The 19,975-nt window shown below is 58.0% G+C and overlaps 2 protein-coding genes across 3 annotated transcripts; both read left to right on the plus strand.

The window, feature by feature from the left end:
* The first annotated feature begins 106 nt into the window (after positions 1–106).
* On the plus strand, positions 107–3,059 carry LOC125701195 (signal-regulatory protein beta-1-like). Its single transcript, XM_048962851.1, has 5 exons — positions 107–284; positions 1,018–1,362; positions 1,492–1,687; positions 1,860–1,902; positions 2,078–3,059. Exons 1-5 carry the CDS (start codon positions 209–211, stop codon positions 2,204–2,206), a joined length of 789 nt encoding a protein of 262 aa, XP_048818808.1. The 5' UTR covers positions 107–208; the 3' UTR covers positions 2,207–3,059.
* A 575-nt stretch (positions 3,060–3,634) lies between these two features.
* LOC125701192 (tyrosine-protein phosphatase non-receptor type substrate 1-like) lies at positions 3,635–19,719 on the plus strand. Of its 2 annotated transcripts, none has more exons than XM_048962847.1 (9): positions 3,635–3,767; positions 11,885–11,963; positions 16,190–16,540; positions 16,631–16,945; positions 17,029–17,379; positions 17,586–17,681; positions 17,831–17,852; positions 17,957–17,999; positions 18,403–19,719. In XM_048962847.1, exons 2-9 carry the CDS (start codon positions 11,897–11,899, stop codon positions 18,676–18,678), a joined length of 1,521 nt encoding a protein of 506 aa, XP_048818804.1. In that variant the 5' UTR covers positions 3,635–3,767; positions 11,885–11,896; the 3' UTR covers positions 18,679–19,719. The 2 variants fall into 2 exon arrangements, with proteins under 2 accessions (XP_048818804.1, XP_048818805.1); XM_048962848.1 differs by lacking the exon at positions 3,635–3,767 and adding an exon at positions 6,142–6,160.
* Positions 19,720–19,975: the final 256 nt, after the last annotated feature.

Below are 19,975 nucleotides of genomic sequence, written 5' to 3' on the forward strand. Positions count from 1 at the left end.
GTGCAGGGGTTGGGGCGAGCTCAGGGTGCACCAGTCCAGGATGCACTTTGAGGTTTAAGCCCCGCTGAGCTCCCTGCTGGCTCAGTGTCCTACCGGCTGCCCCGTGCAGGCACCAAAAGTGTTAACAGCATGCGCCCGCTCGCCTCCATTTCCTGTGCAGCTTCTCATTTTCCTTCTGGAGTCAGAGCCCAAACTTTTGGCAGCGCCGATGGCTGAGCTCCGTGCTGTGCTGCTGCTTCGGCTCTCGGTCAGGCAGCTCAGCCTCTTCCTGGCGTGGCTGTGGGGTGAGTACAGGGCAGTGCAGCAGCAGAAGCTGTGGTCAGCTCTCTCTGTACCTGTTCCTGCTGGCTGGCACAGCCACTGAGTGCTGCTGGCTGGGAGGGGTTGACACGGCCGCAACTGGGAGTCTGCTGTCTGCATGCCTGCAAAAACAAACCTTGGATGGGGGCTTTTCTCTTCTGACGTTCTGGGCTTGTGTGGGGTTGTTTGGGGTGAGGGACTGCAGGGTGTGCGGACAACCCACCTCCCTCCCCAGAGCTCCTTGGCCATTTCCCCCAGCATTGGGACGTGGCACTTGGCCTCAGGTGTGTGCCCAGAGTGAGGGATGTGCGGGGTCTGGTGTGCTGCGCTTCATTGCCCTGAGGAAGCCACATCCAAAGGCTTTGGGCAGGAGGGGCTGAGGGCAGGAGTTGGGATCCTGTTGAAGACATTTAGCAGCCATGCTGGAGGGAGAGGAGGGCTTTTTCCTGCCTGGCTTCCCCCCCCCCCCCCCCACCTGGCAGCTCTAGTGCCAGGTATAAGGAACACAACAGGAGTCAAAATCTCTCCCCATGCCCATTTTGAAGCTGGCTTCCACCACTCCTATTGAGTGCCATTTTCTCACCCAGCTCTATTTCTCAACTGAGACGCTGAACAAGCAGTGGGTGCTCTGCCTGTGCTGGGCAGGAGGAACAAAGCAAGCCGTCCTCTCCTTGCTGAGCTCTGACCCTGCTGCGCTGTTGTTGTCCCCACATGCAGGTGCTCAGGCAGGATGGGGCTTCAAGCTGCACCAGCCCGAGAACAAGGTGTGGGTGGCCGTGGGGCAGACGCTGACCCTGACCTGCACAGTGACTGAATTGGGTCCCCCTGGCCCTGTGAAGTGGCTGAAGGGCTGGGGCAGCAGCAATCAGACTGTGTATGATCAGAAAGGCTCCTCACACCGCGTGACGAGGGCAGTGAATGAGTCCAACACAGATTTCACCATCCACATTGAGGACATCCACCCCGAGGATGCCGGCACTTATTACTGTGTGAAGTTTCACAAACAGATCTTGGGTGATGAGTTGTTCGATCACGGTCGGGGCACGAAGGTGTCAGTGTATGGTGAGTGGGCTTCCATCCCCGCGTGACCCCATTGTGGCTGTCCTGGCTCAGCCTCAGCCCTGCCCACAGCCAGGCCCACGCTGCACTGTGCCCACCACCTTCTCCCTGCTTTACTTTGTGTCCCCACAGAGACCTCTCCGTTCCCCAGCATGGCGGTTGCAGCTGCTGTGCTCTGCTTCATCCTCCTCATCTTCGTCCTCGCCTTCTGCTTGTACCGCAGGAAGCAGAGGGAAGGGGAGCAGAGCCAGCACGTGGCTGAGGTGACCACAGGCAGCTGCTTGCCCTTCCCTCTCCCATGCTGTGCAGGGAACCCTGGCACCCCCAGGTTGGTATTCCTGCCTTTTCCCTCTGCACCGTGAGGTGAGCAGGCTGCCTCACTTAGCTGCAGTTTAGGGAAAACACCATATTGTTTTGCTGGGCCTGGGTGGTGTTTGCTGCGGGTGTGGTGAGGAGCTCAGCTGCCTTGTCCTTGCTCTAACAACTGTTCTTTCCTCCAGCACTGAAGTTGAGGATGCAGAGAACCCAAAGCTGCCCCACCAGGTACGAGCAGGGGGTGGATATGGGGCAGAGTGATGCCCTGATGCAGGACCTTTGCCCAAAAGCTCCAGTAATGCAGCTGGTGGTGGGTGGTGGGTGAGCATCCAGCTGTCCATGCACTCCGTGTGGAAGCTGCCATGCAGGGGTGATTATAGCAAGATTTTCTACATTCTTACAGCAAAGCAGTGAGGTGGACAAGGACATCCATTATGCTGTCCTGCAGCCGCTGCCTGCAGCACGGTGGCCCAGCAGGAGCCCTGGTGCTGAACGCTCTGAGTATGCCAGCATCAGGGGAGCTGCTAAGTGAGCTGGCCCTGCCACAGCACTGAGGCAGGAAGCAGAGACTTTGTGCGGGCACCAGAAAGAAGAAGTGGAGCTGCTTGGAGCCGGCCAAGCTTGGCACGAGGATCTCAAATCTCTCCTTCCTGTCTTGGTGGCCATGCCAGGCAGGGGCAGGCTCAGCTCAGGCTCAGCAGAGCCTCTCCAGGAATCAGCAGCCCCACGGAGTGCAGGATCAGGGCAGTGAGCTGAGCACCTTTGCCTTGTGCAAGCTGTGCAGTGCTGTTGGCTCCAGGAAGACCTCATGAATGTCTCCACCAGCACAGGCCACCAGAGCTCAACAGATCCGCGATTCGTATCATCCCATCACCACACCAAGCTCATCCCCATTAAAGCCAGCAAACAGCCATGCCACCTGGTCCTGCTGTGTTCAGAGCCAGAATGATGCTGCAGTGGCAGCAGGGGCCTGGAGATGTGTGGCCACCACAACTTCATGCCCACTGTGCTGCTGCCAACTCCGTGCTGAGCCCCCCAGCAGCTCCCACCACGCAGGGCTGGGATTAAATAAAGCAGAACCCCAGCTCTGCTCTGACCCGCCTGGATGGTTGGTGAGAGGCAGGCTGGGCTCCCTGGTCCTGCAGCCCTGGTGCCTGCCATGCTCATCTCCAGCCCACTCCTTCCTTCCCTCAGTCCTCTGTAACCCACATCCTGTGGCCACACGCCGGGAGGAGGACGGAGCGAGGTGGAGGCAGGGAGCTGTGTCATAGGCTCTTTTCCTGCAGAGAAATCATTGCAGCTGCCTCTGACCTTGAAAGCTGTATGCACTTATCAGCTTTCAACTATTTTATCTGCTTTTCTGTGAAATAAAAAAAGGGAAGTGAAAGAGGACAGCGTAAGATATCTGCATGTGTGCATGCAGGGGAACTGTATGGGGACACAGAGATTGTATCGAGGGGCAAATTGTCGCAAGGGGAGGGAAGGCACTTGTGAAATTCATTTGCATGGCTGAAGCAGCATCCCCTGCATCAGGGGACAGGTCGTGGGGATGGTTTCGGGGTTATTCTCCCTGGGGAGCAGCTCAGAGGCATGCAGCAGCCCTGTGCACGGTGCTGGGTGTTTGTAAGGAGCCCAGTGCCTGACCTCTACACAATGCTGGAGGGCACACAGGGGCTGTGGCACCGGGAGCTGGGATGGAGCTCTGGAGCTGGGAGCAGCGCAGCTGAGCAGAGCTGATGGCGAAGCAGGGGCTGCTGCAACCAACCGGGGCAAAGGGTGCCCAGCCCCATGCCTGGGGGGAATGAAACCAGGGAGAGTCCTCGCAGACAAGGGGAAACGAGATTCGAGGGCATTCAGTGCTTTTGAAGCTCTGGGCTGGGCCAGGAGGGGGGAAATCCAGTTTGATGCAAGCATATGCAAAGCAGCAAGGGGCAAGTGCACGGTGGAGCGCCGTGCACCTAGGAAAGGCCCAGGTCTGCAGCTTACGGCCCAGGAGAGGGATTTGGTGGTTATTAAAGGAAAATCCTTTAAGCCATCAGCCCGGGGTGTGCCGGCAGTGAAAGCACAAACAAGCGTCCGAGCGTGGACACAAGGTAGGAGCGCACCGGGCAGCGCCACGGGGATCAATGGGGGTCCATGCACTGAGAACGGGGGTGGTGGTGGGATCCAAGCTGTGCCCTCAAGGATGAGCCTTGCACTGCTGGCCCCGAGAGCTGGGAAACGGTTCTGAGGCTGCAGGGGCTGTGCCAGGAGCTGGTGTGGGAGGAGTGGCTGTGGGGAAAGCAGCGGGGAGCACGAGGCTCCAGCAGAATGCGTGTGGTGACAGTGAGAGATTAGTCCAGGGGGAGAGAGTGATGGACGAGGCAGGTCCAGCAGTGAGGGGAGGGGGAGGAATGGTTGAAAAGCAGTGAGGAAGAGTGTGGTCTCGGCTAGCAAACGAGGATGGCTGGACAGGAGCATGGCTGAGTCACTCCCGCTTCGGCTCCATGGTGTCCACACCGGGTGCCAGGGCAAGGAGAGGCTTTGCTCATCCCTGGGGGGCAGGGGGCTGGCAGTGCTTGCAAGGAAGAAGGACAAAGCTGAGCCTGTGCTGGAGCCAGGGCTGAGCAGGGGGGAAGGGAAGAGGACAGGGATAAATGTGTGAAAAGCAGAGTCCAGCGCTGGCTGTGCCTCCTGCAGGGATGGGCTGTGCCTTGGGGCTGCCTCTGTCCGAGATGCTCCTGCTCTGACCCCATCCCTGTCCTCACCACCAGAGACTGCGGTGGCCACAAAACCCACAGGAAAATGGCCATGGGACAAGGAGCATCCAAAGCCACAGGGACCCCACGATGCCATTAGGTGCTGATGGTGCCCCACTATGCTGTGGGGACCAGGTGATGCCATGGGGATGCAGTAATGCTGTGGGGATCCTGCAATGCCATTTGGGTCCCCGATGCCTTGGGGACCAGGTGATGCCATGGGGATGCCATGCCAGGACACCAATGGGGAGCAGCCCTGGGAGCTCATGTGATGCCAGTGTCTGTCCCCAGGCTCCGTGCTGTGCCAGGCTCTGTGCTCCCATCTCAGGGGACAGAGAAACTCAAAACCCAACAGCCCTCAATTTATCAGGGCAGCATTTTAATTGGAAAGCAAGGAATGAAGCAGAAGTAAGGCAGTGACACATTTTGTGCCGTTCTTGATTTATTTTGTGTCTTCCTTGTTGAACCTTATTCCTATGTTTTGTGCTTATTGTGGATTTTTATTAAAGGGGATAAACAGGGCTGGGATTTGGGGTTGTCATAGGAACTGCTTCAGTGCTACAGCCTCATTGTCAGCTTTGTCCTTCCCCCCAGTTTCCTGATGTGGAGAGGCCTCGGCTCTCTCCAGGTTTTCTTCCAGCCCTGTAGGCTCAGCATGGACGCAGTGCATTGTGAAGCACCGTCATTCCACAGGAATGGGGCTGTACTGCAGCACGGTGGGACCTTCTGTATCCCTGACTATGAGGGCAGGGGGCCCTGCTGGGTGCTTGGGGTCCTCAGGTCTGTGCCATGCCTGGGGACATCCATGGGAGCCCCAAGCTGAGCTCTGAGCTGAGGAGCAAAGCAGCTCTCTGGAGGATGCTGCTGGTGCCTGAGAGGAGCTGTGCTGGGAACCACCCTGCCCTGCCTGGTGCCATTTATGTGACACTGCTGGAGTTGTGGGGCAGATTGGAGATCTGCTCTTCTGACCATTCCCCATCCTCCCTGCCACAGGCCTTAGGGGACAGAGAGTGAAAACGAAAGCTGTCAAACACATTTAGAAGGAAATCCTTTACACCCAGTGCTCATTTAGCCTCGGCGGTGCTCCGCTGGGGGGATGTCATTGAGGCCACGGTGCTGGCAAGGATTACAGAAGGATTTCCAGGGCTGTGGGACGAGCAGGAACATTCAGTGCTGAAGAAAGACTCACTTTGTGCTCTTAGTGTTTGATGGGACATTGCCTGGGGACGGCGGCCACCAGAGCCAGCACTGCTGCCCTGCCTGGGATCAGCACCCATGGGGGCAATGGGGCAGGCAGGGGGGGGTCCTGGTGACACTGGGGGCACCCCGTGCTCCTCCTGTGGGGTCAGCTGCAGGTGGCACAGCTCCCTGCGTGCATCCTGCCCCAAAGAGCTGTGTGCAAAAGGGTTCAGCTCCAGAGGACAAACTGCTGCAAAGGGGTTTTACGTAGGAAATGAGCGGCTGGAGGCGGGGGGGGGGGGAGGGGGGGGGGTGCTGTGGGGTTGGACAGGATGCTACAGGAACCCCATCTCCAACAGCACGGAGCGACCTTAAAGCTCGGCTGCACTTGGCTGCAACCCCAGTGCTGGCAGCGCCCCGAGCCCAGCACAAGTGCCCCTCTTAGGAGAAGTGTAAAGGAAAGGAAAAAACATTTAGAGAGGCAGCAGAGCACAGCAAGCAGGAGCAGCGTGGCCGTGGTGGATGTGCCCACGGTGCTGCCAGCGCGGAGGGGCCGTGTGGTGCCAGCGGTGAGTGCAGCGGGGTACCCTGCGGTGCACCCCATAGAGCAGGATGGGGCCCCACAGGGGGCTCAGACTGCGGGCTGGGGGGCACAGCGGGGAAACAGCGTGGTCTGTAAATAATTGCATCTGACAGATCCATTTCTTCCACAAGGTTCAGCCTTAATTTTATAATGGTAGCGGTCACTATGGCAACGTGTAAAAATAACGTATCCCCGAGCGAGGCAAATTCCCCATAAACATCTCCTGCTTCCAGGAGCGAGGGGAGCCCCAGCCGTGGGGATGCGTGCAGGAGAGCCACTGCTTTGGGCATGGCAGCACCCCAAACCCCACGTCCTTTTGGCTGCCAGCACCCCGCTGCTGGGACAGGCCGGGTGTTTGGGTTGGGATCAGCTCGGGGTTTAATTAACGGCGTTAAGCGCTTACGCCCCGCGACGATGATTTTATTCGTTAATCCTTCGGGCGATGCGGAACGCACAGCAGCTAATTGGGTGGATATCATTAATGCTGGCGGCCAGAGCCGCTGCTAAAGGGCTGCAGTGCAATGATTGCTGGAGCGTTTCAGCTGTGCCATAACACCGAGGTTCGCTCCATGTGATTGAACTTCATGCCCTGCACATCGCAAGGCAAGAGCTCTGCCCCAGGCTCTGGCGATGCCCTCGGTGTCCCATGGCACTGCACTGCTCCCTTAGAGGGGTGGGATTGGTGGCACTGGCCACAGCTGGGACCCTGCATCCGCAGCCCTGTGCCATGCACACGCACGCACGCATGTGCAAACACGTGCAATGCAGATGCAACACACACGCAGTGCACACACAGAACGGGCTCCCCACAGACGTGCATCCTGTCTGCAGACATCTGCTGGTGCTCATCCTCAGCTCACAGGTCTCAGGACACCACACAGAGCCCCTAAATCATGGAATCATCGAATGGGCAGGGTTGAAAAGGACCTCAAAAATCATCTAGTTTCAACCCCACTGCTGTGGGCAGGTTTACCAGCCACTAAACCAGGCTGCCCAGAGCCACATCCAGCCTGGCCTTGAAAATCTCCAATCCCCCTCCATAACTCTGCTGCCCTGTTCTGTGCTCACCACACTACTCCAGGGCCGGGCCAGACCCAGGGAGCAACGCAGCCACCAGGAGCACAGTGCATGTTTTGCAGAGCCCCATTCTTTCTGTGGCTCCCCTAGCCCCCAGGACACATCCCTGCCATGTCCAGGCTTTGGGTCCTGCAGCACATCCAGCATGAGCTCTGACGAGCAGGAAGCGATGGGCTGAGATAGCACACTGTGATCAATCCTCCTGCATCTGCATTTTTGTTTCCATCCACTTTATCGGGCAGCAGTGAGGTACAGCCACCACAGCCTGGGGAGCACACTGAGCATTATCTGCTGCTGCAGCCATGGATGCACTTTTGTGATAACAGCTTGCCGTCAACAAAGAACTCTGAGAGAATATGGAAACAAAAAGAGAAAAGCAGAAGAAAATCAAGGTGCTATCACCCCTCCCTTGGCCAGATCCTCACCCTGTCTGCTGTGGCACTGCCTAAGAGGGAGCCTGGGGTTTCTCCAGCACTGTTCCATGGGGCTGCCTGGTTTGCTCCATTGACCCTGCAGCACCCAGGAGCATGCTGACCCTGCACTGCTGTTGGAGAATGGAGCTGAGCATGCAGAGCTGCAGGCAGCCTCACCACCCACAATATCCCTGAGTTCTGCAGCCCAGGGGTGCAGGATTGGCCTCTCTGCTGCTTTGTGACCCGGTCCCCATGTGTCCCCTGGTACCACAGGATCTCAAATGTCCCCAAGCATCGTGGGACCACAGAACCCACAATGGGAGAGCGAAGCCTCCTCCAGGGCCAGATGCAGGATCCTGCTGACCAGCTTACACTGACCAAGTGCTTACAGCAGTGTGTCCCCACCAGCTCCTGTCCCTGCAGTTGGCTTTTCTCACTGTGTCAGCAGTTCAGCCCAAACCCTGCATCCCTCAGCTCCCAGGGCAGGCTGCCAGGCCAGGGCAGGAAGTAGAACACCTTTCCTGCTGTGACACAGCCTGGTAGGAATTCCCCCTTGGAAATGTGTAGGGCTGTGTTAAGGAAGCCCAGTGGATTTACCCCAGTGCCAGCATCTCACAGGGTGCTGCTGCAGGGCTGGAGCATCCCACATGTACTGCAGCCATCGATGTGGTGCAATGCTGCTCTGCATGGGACATGGACAAATAAACCCCATAACCGTACCCAATGCATCACTTCCAGCTGCAACATCCCTCCCTCTCCCTCCACACACGAAGCAATCAGAGCTAAACTGCTCCATAAATACCTCTTTATGGACTTCAAGAGCACCACCTGGCCCTAGCAGAGCACTCCAGTAGTGCCGGAATGGAGCAGGCTGTGATTATGAATTTGCCTCCTGCCCTGTCCTGCTGTGACAGGGAGCAGTGAGCACACTCATCACTGCGAAGCCTCAGGGAAGGACCTACAACGTCCCAGCAGAACCCTAGATCATGCTATAAAAGCATAAACAAAGCAAAGCAGTTCTTATGAGCAGCCCCCTCCCTCCAAGCTCTGCTTTAGGCAAAGCCACACTTGGCTCTACAGGAGCAAGCCAGCAGCCCCCATCCTACTTTCCTATGGCCATCACAGCTGCACTGGGGTCATAACAAAGCACCTGCAGCTCATTAACATGGCATAAAGGGGTTCCCAGGTGCCACACTATTTCTTTTTCCCAGCTAGGTGCTGCAGGGAGGGTAAGCAGTGAGTGGGTACAATGCATTCTGGTTTCATCAGTGGGGATTTGTTGGGCTGCATTGCTCTTCCATTGGTATCTGCTCTCTTTGGGGTCTAACTTGGGTGGATCTGCTTGCTGCTTTGTGCACACGGGCTGAAGGTCACTGCTTTCCATTTCCACGCTGGCATATTGCTTGTTAGAAGTTAACATCAGATAAACTAATTTAAGCTCCTTCTGTACTGGATGTCTTGGGCTAAGTTGGCATGGTACCTAATGAAGCTGAAGCTCCATTTGTTGTGCTGGAAGCCCTAAATATCAGTGGCGTAATTGGAAATCCCTCCTTAAGGAGATACTTGTGTGTTTTTCTCTCAGCTGAGGACCCTGTGAGGGCTGAACCCACAGCTCAGGGGTGGTGGGGAGAGGTGGGGGGTTCTGCAGGATGCGTCCCCCCAGTTTGGGGCTGTGGGTCAGGATACAACCAGGCGGCTCTGAGCTTCTGTGGATCCCCACAAACCTGAGTGTTGTGTGTGTGCTGTTGGTGGTTGTTGGCTGCATGGGGGCAGCTGTGAGGCTGCTGTTGGGCCTGGAGATGGAGATTTGCTTGAGATCATCCCTGCAAGTTGATGCTGCTGCTCCAGCTGTGGCTCATCCCGACCCACCTCAAGGATGCCGTTGCTTCAAAGCTATGAAAAGGGCTGAGAATGGTCTTAAACCCTTCTTTAGCCCCAGCAGCAGCTCCCAAGAGCTGGGATCTGGCAGCGTGAACCTGGAGGGGTGCTCTGGATCATGGAGGTGCCACGGGTGCAGCACCAGTGCTTCAGAGCCTCCTGCTGATGTGCATAAGGAACCACTTGTGATGGTGTCCTGCCTCTGAAGCACCGTGCTCCCATTTCTCTGCCTCCAGCACAAGGGCTGCTCCCTAGGCCGGCTTCTCCAAACCCCACATTCCAGCACAGGGCTGCAGGCAGCAGGGAGGCAGCTCATACTGCCCATATGCTCCCTAACATAGAGCAGGAGGAGCTCTTCCCGGGAAGCACCATCTGCTGTGCTGCAGTTCCTCCTCTCTTAAAAAGCAGAGCTTTTTTAAGCTCCAACTTTCCTTCCCGAGCGCTTTGATTGCGCATGGGGCTGTTTGTGCTCCGTGCTCATGAGTTTGTCTGAACCTTCAGTGCTGAGTAGGAGAACAGCCCAGACAGGCTGCAGGCAGCCAGGCCTACAGGAGCTGTGCTGCTGCAGCAAAAGAACTGGGATTGGAGGCACCACCAGCACCTTGCCTTGCTCTGCTGGTGCTGCTCCAAGCATGGGATCTGAGGTGCTGCAGACCAAACTGTAGCTGATCCCGTGTCCCTCTCCCCATGCAAAGAGCTGATTTATCACCACGCTGCCTGTGCAAGAAGCTAAAAGCCAAACCCAGCTGCTGCCTCATGTGCTCGCCAGATGTGGGAAGGGGAAATGAGGCAACGGCTGTGTTGGGCTCTTGGGAACTCCCTGGGAACAGCAGTGGTTGGAACTGCTCTGAGGATCGTGGGGTGCAGCACAGCCATCCAGGTGCTGTCCCACCTCCAGAGCAAGTGAGGTCAAGTAAAGCTGGATGTAATGCAAGGGTGTAGCTGTACTAGCAGGGCTGAGGGGGAGGCTCGTGGCACCAGGAATGAGAATGCAGAGAACGCACCCGGGCTGAGCAGTGTGCAGACTGATGGTGCCAAGACACTTCAGCTATCTTTGCTGTTTGTTTATGTGAAGCTCTAAATAAAGCCGACAGCCCCAGCGGCTGCTGGAGAGCGAGTCGGAGCTGATGCCTGTGGTGGTCCCAGCATGGCTACAGCTGCTGCCCTCGGGTTGAGACCTGTGCTGTGAGCAGAGCAGTACGCCGTCCCTGAGTGAGCAGAGAAACTGGGAGCTGCCTGGATGTAGGGAGTGTGGCTGTGCAGGGTGCTGGGCACCAGGCTGGTCCCTGGCCTTGAAGTGTTACAGGGTGGTGGGAGGAACCGTGGTAGGAACAGATAGCAGAGGATGTGTCTCCCGTGGGAGAGACTGTGTTGGAGTAGCAGGGATGTGTGTCCCGTGGATGCTCTCTCCCTCAGCTCCATTTCTCATGGCGGTCACCTTGTCCTCTGGGCTGTGGGCTCCCATCCTGTATGCTGGATGTGCTCCTGCTAAGCCTGCCAGCTGAGGGGACACACCAGGGATGTCTGTGTGTGCCCAGGAACTGGTGCAGAGGATATAAGGACTTCTCCAACCTGCCCTGCTCCAGGGTCCTCTCTTTGCTCATTCTGACCCTGATGGGCCAAGCTGCCCACTCCACGTGGAGTCTCCAAATCAGCCACTCGTGCTTCTGCCACGGGCCCTCCTGGTTTGGTGCTGGCACTGTGTGCTCTCTCGGATGGCACAAAATGCCCAGCCCATCTGGGAGCACTGCACGTCCCCACCACCTCTGTGCTTTCCCGGTAACAGCACCGGGCTGCGTGCCATGCTGTGAGATGCCCGAAGCCATCAGAGCAGCTCCAGCCACCAATCCTTCACGGGCAGCAGCAGCTGCCCCATCCTTACCCGCATCCCTCCTGCGCAGGGTGGGGAAGCTTCCCCCCCGGCCCACCTTAAGAAGGCAGCAGCCGGTGTCCCGGGGGGGGGGGGGGCTCCCACCCACGACTGTGCCAAGAGCCAGGCGGTGCCGGGCTGCGGGGAGCCCCGCCGCTACCGGGGCCGCTCGCGGTGTCAGGGCAACGGAGGCGGTGCGCCGCGGAGGGGCGGTGCGGAGCGGTGCGGAGCGGAACGGCCCCGGGGCCGCTCGGGGCCCGGCCAGGTCCGTGCGATCCGCACCGCGCTGCGGCGAAACGGGGGGTGAAAAAGGGGGGGTGGGGGGAAGGGGGGGGGGGGGGCACGGCCGTCCTTCCTCATTTGGGGGCTGAGAAGTGCCGTTTCCTTCTCCATCTGCAATTCTGCCCGGCTGGTTGGTTGGGTTTTGTTGTTCTTTTTCTTCTCTGAAGCCGTTCTGCTCTCTGTTCTCCAGGAGGAGCTGGAGATGGAGCCCCGTCCCCCCGCCTGGCCGCTGCTCTGCCTGCTGCTGCTCTGCCCGCCCTCCTGCCCAGGTGAGCCCGGAGCTCTCTCTTTTTGCTGTGTTTTTTTCCCTATTCCTTCTTCTCCCGTCCTTTCTACCGCTCCTCTCCCCGCTCCCAACCCCGCACCGGCCGCGATGCGGTGCCGCCGCGCTTTGCTGTGACCTTTCCAGGCGATGACCTCCAGCGCGGGGCCCGGCTCCATTGCTCCCGGCCGTTCATCCATCCCCCTCCGCAGCCACATGCGGGAATTAGGGACGTGAAGAGGCACGTTGCTTCCAACCCTTTGCCAGCATCCCGGGAGAGGCGCATCGCCCCCGGCGTTGCAGCGAATGGGAGGAGGGCAGCTCGGCAGGGAGCTCTCTTTAAAACTCAAACCTTGTTTTTATGGCTGCCCCCCTTCACCCCCCCCATCCCCCTCTCCATCTTGTCCTTGCTCCTTGCTGCTCAACTGTTGAGCTCCAGCAAAGTGGGGCTGCACCCCGTGCTGCTCACTTAGGGCAGCTCCGGTTCCCCTCAGGTTCCCTGTGGCTCCTCCTGCCCTCCCGTGGCTGGTGGCCCCATAGATCCTAGGGGAGAGTGCTGTGAGAAGGCAGGGTCGGTGTTTACCCCGTTGTTTCCCTTCCCCTTATGGGAGCAGGAAGTTTCTTGGCCCACCAGGAACAAAGCCCTGCGTTGGGTGCTGCTTTCAAGGATGTTTCATTTCTAGAGTGTTTCAGTGTCATTAATCTTGAGGGATAGTGCAGAGGAGCTGGGCTCCTTCTGGCCTGCTGTTGTCTGTGGCTTTTTAGGGGACGGAACAAACTTTACAGGGCAAAAGTGATGCACCTCCCCAGTGGGCACTGTGCCTGTTTAGCTCTGTCCGGACCCCACATCTCCCCCTGCAGTGAGCTGCACACCCTGAGCAGAACTGTGCCTCTCCAGGCCCACTGGAGACCTCTTCCCTTGCAGCTCTCTGTCGGTGCAGAGCTGAGTGTGAACTCCAACAGAAAGTAAATGCTTTTGACACGGCACTGCTTGCTTTCCTAATTGCCTGCCCGCAGCTGGGGAGCGTTGGCCCCGAGCTTTGTGCTCCGAGCTGCTCAAAGCCAAAGGAGGTTTTGGCTGCAAGTACTGCCCCAGTGAAGCCGCTGTGATTTCCTGCCATGATAATGGCTGAAGCAGAGCTGTTGAGCTTCACTAAGTGTGACCCCAAAGGGACAACACCTTTTTTTTTTCCATTGGGACAAAAAGTTCCATCCCGGCCCCCAAAGGGGCACAGAGTGCTGGATCTCCAGTTGGTTGGAGAACTGCTTTGTCTGGCTGATGGCGCGGGCGTGCAAACCTTGTTTCCCATGTGGGTTTTTAGCAGGGACCATCCTGCCCCGCAATCCAGCTGTGCTGCAGAGGAGCTGGCAGGGGCAGTGCTGCTGCAGGAAGCAAAGGGGGAAAGGGGAGATCCTGCAGGATATCTCCCTGTAGGGCAAAGAGCCCTCTGCGAAATCTCGGCCGCTCACTTTCTGCGTGAGCTTTGCTCACTGAAGGGCTTCAGCTTCCTGCAGCCTCCCTCACTTGGTTGTGGGGCTTCGGCCACACAGCTGAATTTCTGCTACTGCTGTAAGAGTGCAGCCTGCAAATGATGGCTGTGCGTGATCTGATGTCACCATTGTCAAATATAGCCCCTACTATCGCCCTGCCTGGGTAATCATCCCGGGGTCTCTTATCCTCCAAAATGCTGCTTCCAGGCTCTTTTTATAGCCAGCACCTGTTAGTTTCCCCACAGCCTCCCTGTGCAGGTGAAATTCCATTGGGATTATTTTGGGGTGCTGCACAGTGCCTGCATGCCGACGGCCAGCTGCACGCCCCGCTCCATCCCAGAACTCCTTCCTTGGTGCCTTCAGAAGGAAAGCTATTTTTACCGGCCCTAAGCATGCAGGCACCTTCTCCTGAATTAAACCCCGGCCTCTTGCAATCTGTTCGATATCAGATACTTCAAAAGGTGGAAATAGAGCAAAAAAAAATGTGTCACCGAGATGGAAAACTCGTGGGGATGGTGCATGCTATGAGCTGGGCGAGAACGAGGAAGGAGAGAGGTCTGCATGGTGCAAGGGGAAGCTGGCTGCAGGGCAAGGGCAGAAGGGAGGAAATTGGGTTGCAACTTTGCATTTCTCGGCTTGCAGGGGGTTTTCATGCAACTTCCCCTTTGTGCTTTCCCATTGTAGGGGGGGTGGGGGCTTGGCAGTGCTGGGATTGGGAGCAGGTTGTGCCCTGGGAGGTGTTCCCAGAGGGGTGTCGGGGTGTTCCTGGTTTGGGATCACCAGGCTGTGCAGGGATGGCCGTGTGGTTGTTATCCAGGAGGTGCAGTGGGGCCGGTTAAGCCAGCGTGGTGCCAATGCTGTGTTCTGTGGCTGAAGCTCGTGTATAACAGATTTCCTGCAAATCCTGAATGTAGCAATCTGAAAAAAGTGCTGGGCAAGCAGATCTGTGGGAAAAAATCTCTAAATTAGCACATGAAAGAAGAAAAAAATAGCCAAAAGCTGCGAGACTGTTTGGAGCCGTGTGATGACGGAGCCCCAGAGCTGCCAGCATGGAGATGCCAGTGCTGGGGGCCAGCAGGAGCCCTGGCAGCCCCAACCAGGGATGTGCTTTCTGAATGAGGAGTGCCCACACCCCAGCCCCGCTCCAAAGCCCCCAGACCCCAAAGCTGGAGTTCTTCCTCCCCTCCAGGCACGGCGCGTGCCTCGCCGGGAGCGCAACAGATGGAGAGAGGGAGGATGCAGAGGGAACGTGTGGATTGGAGCGAGCTGTGCTCAGTGGGGCTGCACTGGGCTCCTGCAGCGTGATGGGTGCTGTGGGTGCCCAAGGGAATGGGGTGCAGGTGCACACTGCTCTGCTGCAAAGCCAGTTTTCTGCAGGGTTGTAGTTGGGAACAGGGAGAGAAGCGCTCATCACGCCGTGCCGAGGGGGCCCAGCTCTTCCTGCAGCGTTGATCTTTCCTGTGTTGCAACACCTCATGCTAGTTTGTGGGCTTTGTTTGCTGGACCCGGTGCGGTGAGAGGTCAGCAAAGCAGCTGCTCTGGGTGCATAAAGGGGCTGGGGGTCTGCCCTGGAGGCAGTGGGTCCCTGTGCCCAGAGCAGCCCTGTCCCCATGTGGGGCAAGTGATGCTTTATGACTTCCTCTCTGCGTTGCTTAACTGCTCTTGCAAAAAGCCTGTGGGCAGTGGAGGAGCTCGGGAGGGGCTCACCAGCTGAGCTGGCTGTGCCATGCGCTGCTTGTGCCCAGGGCTCTGCTTTGGGGCTGCTCCCCAAACGTGGGTGTCACCCCAAAAGTCAGCTCCAGTTGCAGAAGCCCACACGGTCACTGCTCTGATGGAAAGCAACAGCTCAGCCTATTGCTCAGGTGGGACAGTTGATGTTTCCACCTTTATCTTGTGGCACAGGTTTGGTTCAATGCCATGTGTTGGCTTAGTGGCTTCCAAAGGGAAGCACCAAGGCCCAAAGCTCGTGGCTGTGCTGGGGTACAGCTGCACCAATCTGTGTTGGGGACCTCCTGGTGCAGGAGAGCCGGGTGCAGCTGTGGCCCTCTATGCAAAGGGCCAGTGAGCAGGCTGTGGGGCTGCAGCTGCACCACAATGCATGCATGGCCCTGCCTCGGTGTGTGCATGCTCCCAGCGCTGGCAGCTGCAGCAGGAGCTCCCTGCTCAAACGCAATGGTCTCTGCACAGCCGTGGCACCGCTCCCACGCACTGCTTGCCATCTCCAGAGTGGTAGCGTGGTCATGTCAGCTCTCAGCAGGGGATTTCTCCTAGGCTCCGGGAGGCTCAGGAAAGGTGCAATGCTCCCATCGGGGCACGAGGCGGAGGCACAGCGCTGCAGCTGCAGCCACCGTGCATCCAGGGCACGGCTTTCCTCTGCCGGCGGCGAAGGGAACGGCATCGGCTGCGGCTGAGAGCTGCGCGCTGCTGGCACGGGTCGGGGCTGGGGAACCGGGGAGATTCAGTGCAGAAAAAGCGGTGTTGCATCTGTGTCTGAGAGGACAGCTTGGTTTTCAGTGTGGTGCAGCGTGTGCCCTTGTTTCCTCGTGACATTCCTTGTTTTTCTCCCCACAGTGGGATGTGTTGGAGGCGGTGGGCTTGGATATCTGTGTTTTGGGCGCACTGAGCATGGCACACGGGGGTCATCTGTACTGAGGGCACTGGGCTCACAGCTCCATCCTGGTGCTGGGCTCAGGGCCCTCCTGCAGCTGGGAAGGACTGAAGGGGGTCCTGCTTTGTCCCCAGGTGTGGGTGCCCAGAAGGATCCGGACTTCAAGCTGCAACAGCCCCAGGGCCAGGTGGTGGTGATCAAAGGGGAGATACTGACCCTGAACTGCACAGTGTCTACATTTCATCCTATTGGCCCTGTGAAGTGGCTGAAGGGCTGGGGCAGCAGCAATCAGACCATTTATGATCAGAAAGGCTCCTCCCCACGTGTGATGAGAGCAATCAATGGATCCGACACAGACTTCACCATCAGCATCAGGGATGTTCGTCTTGACGACGCTGGCACCTATTACTGTGTGAAGTTTAGAAAAGGCATCTTTGGAGATGTGGTGGTTAAGAATGGTGGGGGCACGGAGGTGTTGGTGCACGGTGAGTGGATTCCCAGCCTGTCCTGGTGGGCTCTCCTCTGGGGCTGGGATGGGCAGGACGCTCCCTGATGGGCCAATGCTTCTCCCACAGCCAGACCCTCTGAGCTGGCCGTGTCAGGGCCGAGTCGCCGAGCGGCGCCAGGGCAGTCGGTGTCCTTCACCTGCAGTGCCAGAGGGTTCTTCCCCCATGACATCCAGGTGCAATGGCTCAAGAACAACGTTCCAGTTCAGGCTGTGCTGCCCCACATCACCTCAGAGCTGTCACATTCCTCCTACAACATGTCCAGCACCGTACAGGTGATGTTGACCAAGGACGATGTGCGCTCACAGCTCACCTGCCAGGTGCAGCACAGCACGTTGGCAGTCCCACTGAGGAGGACGTACGCGCTGGGCCAGGCCCTGCGAGGTGAGGCTCACAGCCCCGGGGCTGGGGCAGGGCTGAGCCGTGGGCTCAGGGACGCCGGCTCCAGGCGCTGCTTCTCTTCCCAGTTCCCCCCAGTGTGTCTGTGGTCGCTGCACCGCCGGGCGCCGTGGAGGTGAACAAGACGGTGACCTTCAGCTGCCGCGTGCAGGGCTTCTACCCAGGAGCTGTGAACGTCACCTGGCTGGAGAACGGGATGGGGCTGAACACAGGGAGCACCACGCAGCCAGCAGAGACCCCCCAGGGCTTGTTTGAGCTGAACAGCACGGTGACGGTGCAGGCGGCGGAGGAGAAGCGCGGCTCCAACTTCACCTGCCGGGTGGTGCACGAGGACCAGGAGCCCGTCTCCAGCACGGGCACCGTGCAGGTGGCTGTCCCAACCCCAGAGATAATCGACAGCAGTTCCATCGGAGACAGCAGTGCGTGAGAGCTGCAGGGTGCATGTGGGGAAGGGTGGATGGGAGGTCACCCCCAGGACAAGCTCAGAGTCCCACCAGAATGTGGGTTAAGGTCTTTGTACTGGGGGTGCTGCTGGATGTGCCCCTCAGTGTGTGCAGTGTCACCACGCTGCCCCTGGGGCTTTCAGGTCCACAGTGACATTTCTCACATGAGGTTCCTATTGTAGAAAGTCTCATCTATGTGGCTGTGGGAGTGGTGTGCACTGTGCTGGCGCTGCTGGTGATTGCAGTTCTCTACCTCATTCGGACAAAGCAGAGCAAGGGTAAGGATAAAGAAACTGTTTGCATGGCATGGGGGGGAGCTGCTGAAATGAAGTCAAAGTTCTGAGAAATGCAGCTTGTAGGCTGGCATGCCTGGGGAGGTGGGGGTTCTCTGAACTGTTTCCTTCCTAAACTATTTCTCCCCTGTCAGGTAAGAGCTCTCCATCTGCCAGGTGAGTGTACATCTCTGTGCTTTGCATCTGACCCTCCCCCCCAATTTACTCCATCACATGAGAAGAGATGCATGGTGCACCTGACCCCTTGTTTCCCCTTGCAGGTTACACGAACCAGAGAAGAGCAGCGGAGCCACCACCACCCAGGTGTGTCACCAACCTCGGGGACCGGGGTGGGGAGCAGCCCCCAACTATGGGACTGGAGTGTGGAGAGGCTGTGCACAAAGTGTCTCAGTGTCTCCACACTGTGGTCGAAGGGAGGAGGAGCTGCAGTACTTCCCAGCATCATTTCTGCCTTTGCCTTCTCTCCTCCTCCTCCTGGGAAGGCCTGGCTTTAGAACTGGAAGCAGTTGCACCATAGGCACGAGGCAGTTTGTGGGGCGGTTTTGCATTTGGTGACGTGGCTGCGTGCTGTGGGATGGACCCAGCACTGCTGCATGGGCAGCGCAATGCGCAGGCGGTGTCGGCGCTTCGGAGAACGTTTTGGCACGGGTGGGAAGGGAACTCACTGTGCACTCTGCAAAACAAAACCCTTTGGTGTCTCACCCAGGAGTCTGATCCCAACAACCTGACCTACGCCGACCTGAATTTTGCCAAAGAGAAGAAGAAGAGCATCCGCCGCATCGTCGAGCTGAGCCAGCAGTCGGAGTACGCCTGCATCCAGGGCAGCAATAGCAGCAGCAGCAGCCAGCCTGCCGCCAGCAGTGACAACCTGACCTATGCCGACCTGGATATGGTGCACCTCAGCAAGGCACCCCGGCGGCCCGCCCCACGCCCCGAGGAGAGCAGCTCTGAGTATGCCAGCGTCCAGATCCAGAGGCAGTGAGCGGGGCTGGGGCTCACGGGGGTCCTGGTCCTCCCCTTCAGCTCACAGAGGAGCTTTCTCAGCCACGGTACCCGTGTTCTGGGCTGGGAGTGCGGCCTTCAGCACTGTGCCTGCTCCTGGGGGTTGACTTGTGTTTGCAGACTTGTGGGATGGCTTGAGGGCTCCTTGGCTGTGGGGACCCCTGAGTTGTGCACTGGGTTTGCTCACAGAACCCAAGGATGCGTCGCTGGAGAGCACTGCAGTGCATCGGGGTCCAGGATGGTGCCTCCAGACCAGGGGCTCCCACCTGCCTTTGGGGGCTCTGCTGTGTGGAAAACGAACTCTGGCTTTAAAGGAACGATGTCAGTGTCCACCTCTCTTTCCAAGTGTCTCTTCCACAGGCTCCTGCACTGATGCCAATAGGACTGGGGGGCTGCAGGAGGCGAGCTGCAGCCATATTGGCTTTGCCCCATTACCAAGCATCCTCCTCCTCCACGCAGCCCAGAGATCTGTGCCCTGGGCTTGCACAAAGCACGCAGCCCCCTCCAGCCAGGCAACCCTGTGTGTTTGGGGCCACAGTGAGCCCCCCCCGCCGGGCACAGCCCCCTACCCCTCAGTAACGTTTAACATGTTCTAAATGTTTGCTGTGTAAGTCCTAATTTCTAGAGCTCAACCCCAATGTTTCACATGTTGTACGTGGGTGTACTGCTGTGTACGTTGCACTATAGGGTAAGATGTGCAAAATGAAGAACAAGGCCTCCGTAAAAACCCTGGAAACCCCATAGAGCTTCTGTCTGACATGCACCCCCTGCTTGGATGTGGGCTGGGGGCACCAGCAGCTCCCTGCAGCAATGACTGGAGGGGGACATACATATCTTCTATGTGTCCCCTGCCCCAGGCCCCCCACTTCCCCATCACGCATGGGACCAGTGTGGGGTGGGGAAGCCCTGGCATTGCTTTGGGATCTGTGAGACTGCCTGTACTGACCGTGATTTTTTCTTCTTTTTTTTTTTTTCTTGTTGCTTGCAAGATATTTTTATAATAAAAGTGGAAAGTCCTGTGTGTTGGTGGCTTTTGGGGCTGTCACTGTGTCACCTGCCTGTGTGATTGGGGGCTGGCAGCTCGTGTTGTGTTCTTGAAGGGGGGTCATCCAGTGCAGCCCCAGTGCTGCAGCAAAGGGAAAAGGAGGAAGAGAGCAGCCTGGAGGTGATGCTGAGGTTGGGTGGTCAATGCTGGATCCCCAAGTATGCATCCCCCAACAGCTTAGTGTGCCTGCAGCCTGGGGCAGTGAGTCTATGGAGAAGTTCTGCCCTGGTTT

The sequence above is a fragment of the Lagopus muta genome, chromosome 16 (genome assembly GCF_023343835.1).
Source record: "Lagopus muta isolate bLagMut1 chromosome 16, bLagMut1 primary, whole genome shotgun sequence".
NCBI classification, from domain to species: Eukaryota; Metazoa; Chordata; class Aves; order Galliformes; family Phasianidae; genus Lagopus; species Lagopus muta.

Coding starts and splice junctions, on each gene's coding strand:
- LOC125701195 (XM_048962851.1), top strand. CDS start 209: ATGGCTGAGCTCCGTGCTGTGCTGCTGCTTCGGCTCTCGGTCAGGCAG. Junction 285..1,017: donor CTTCCTGGCGTGGCTGTGGG/GTGAGTACAGGG, acceptor CCCCACATGCAG/GTGCTCAGGCAGGATGGGGC. Junction 1,688..1,859: donor GGGAACCCTGGCACCCCCAG/GTTGGTATTCCT, acceptor TCTTTCCTCCAG/CACTGAAGTTGAGGATGCAG.
- LOC125701192 (XM_048962847.1), top strand. CDS start 11,897: ATGGAGCCCCGTCCCCCCGCCTGGCCGCTGCTCTGCCTGCTGCTGCTC. Junction 17,682..17,830: donor TCGGACAAAGCAGAGCAAGG/GTAAGGATAAAG, acceptor CTCCCCTGTCAG/GTAAGAGCTCTCCATCTGCC. Junction 18,000..18,402: donor GCGGAGCCACCACCACCCAG/GTGTGTCACCAA, acceptor TGTCTCACCCAG/GAGTCTGATCCCAACAACCT.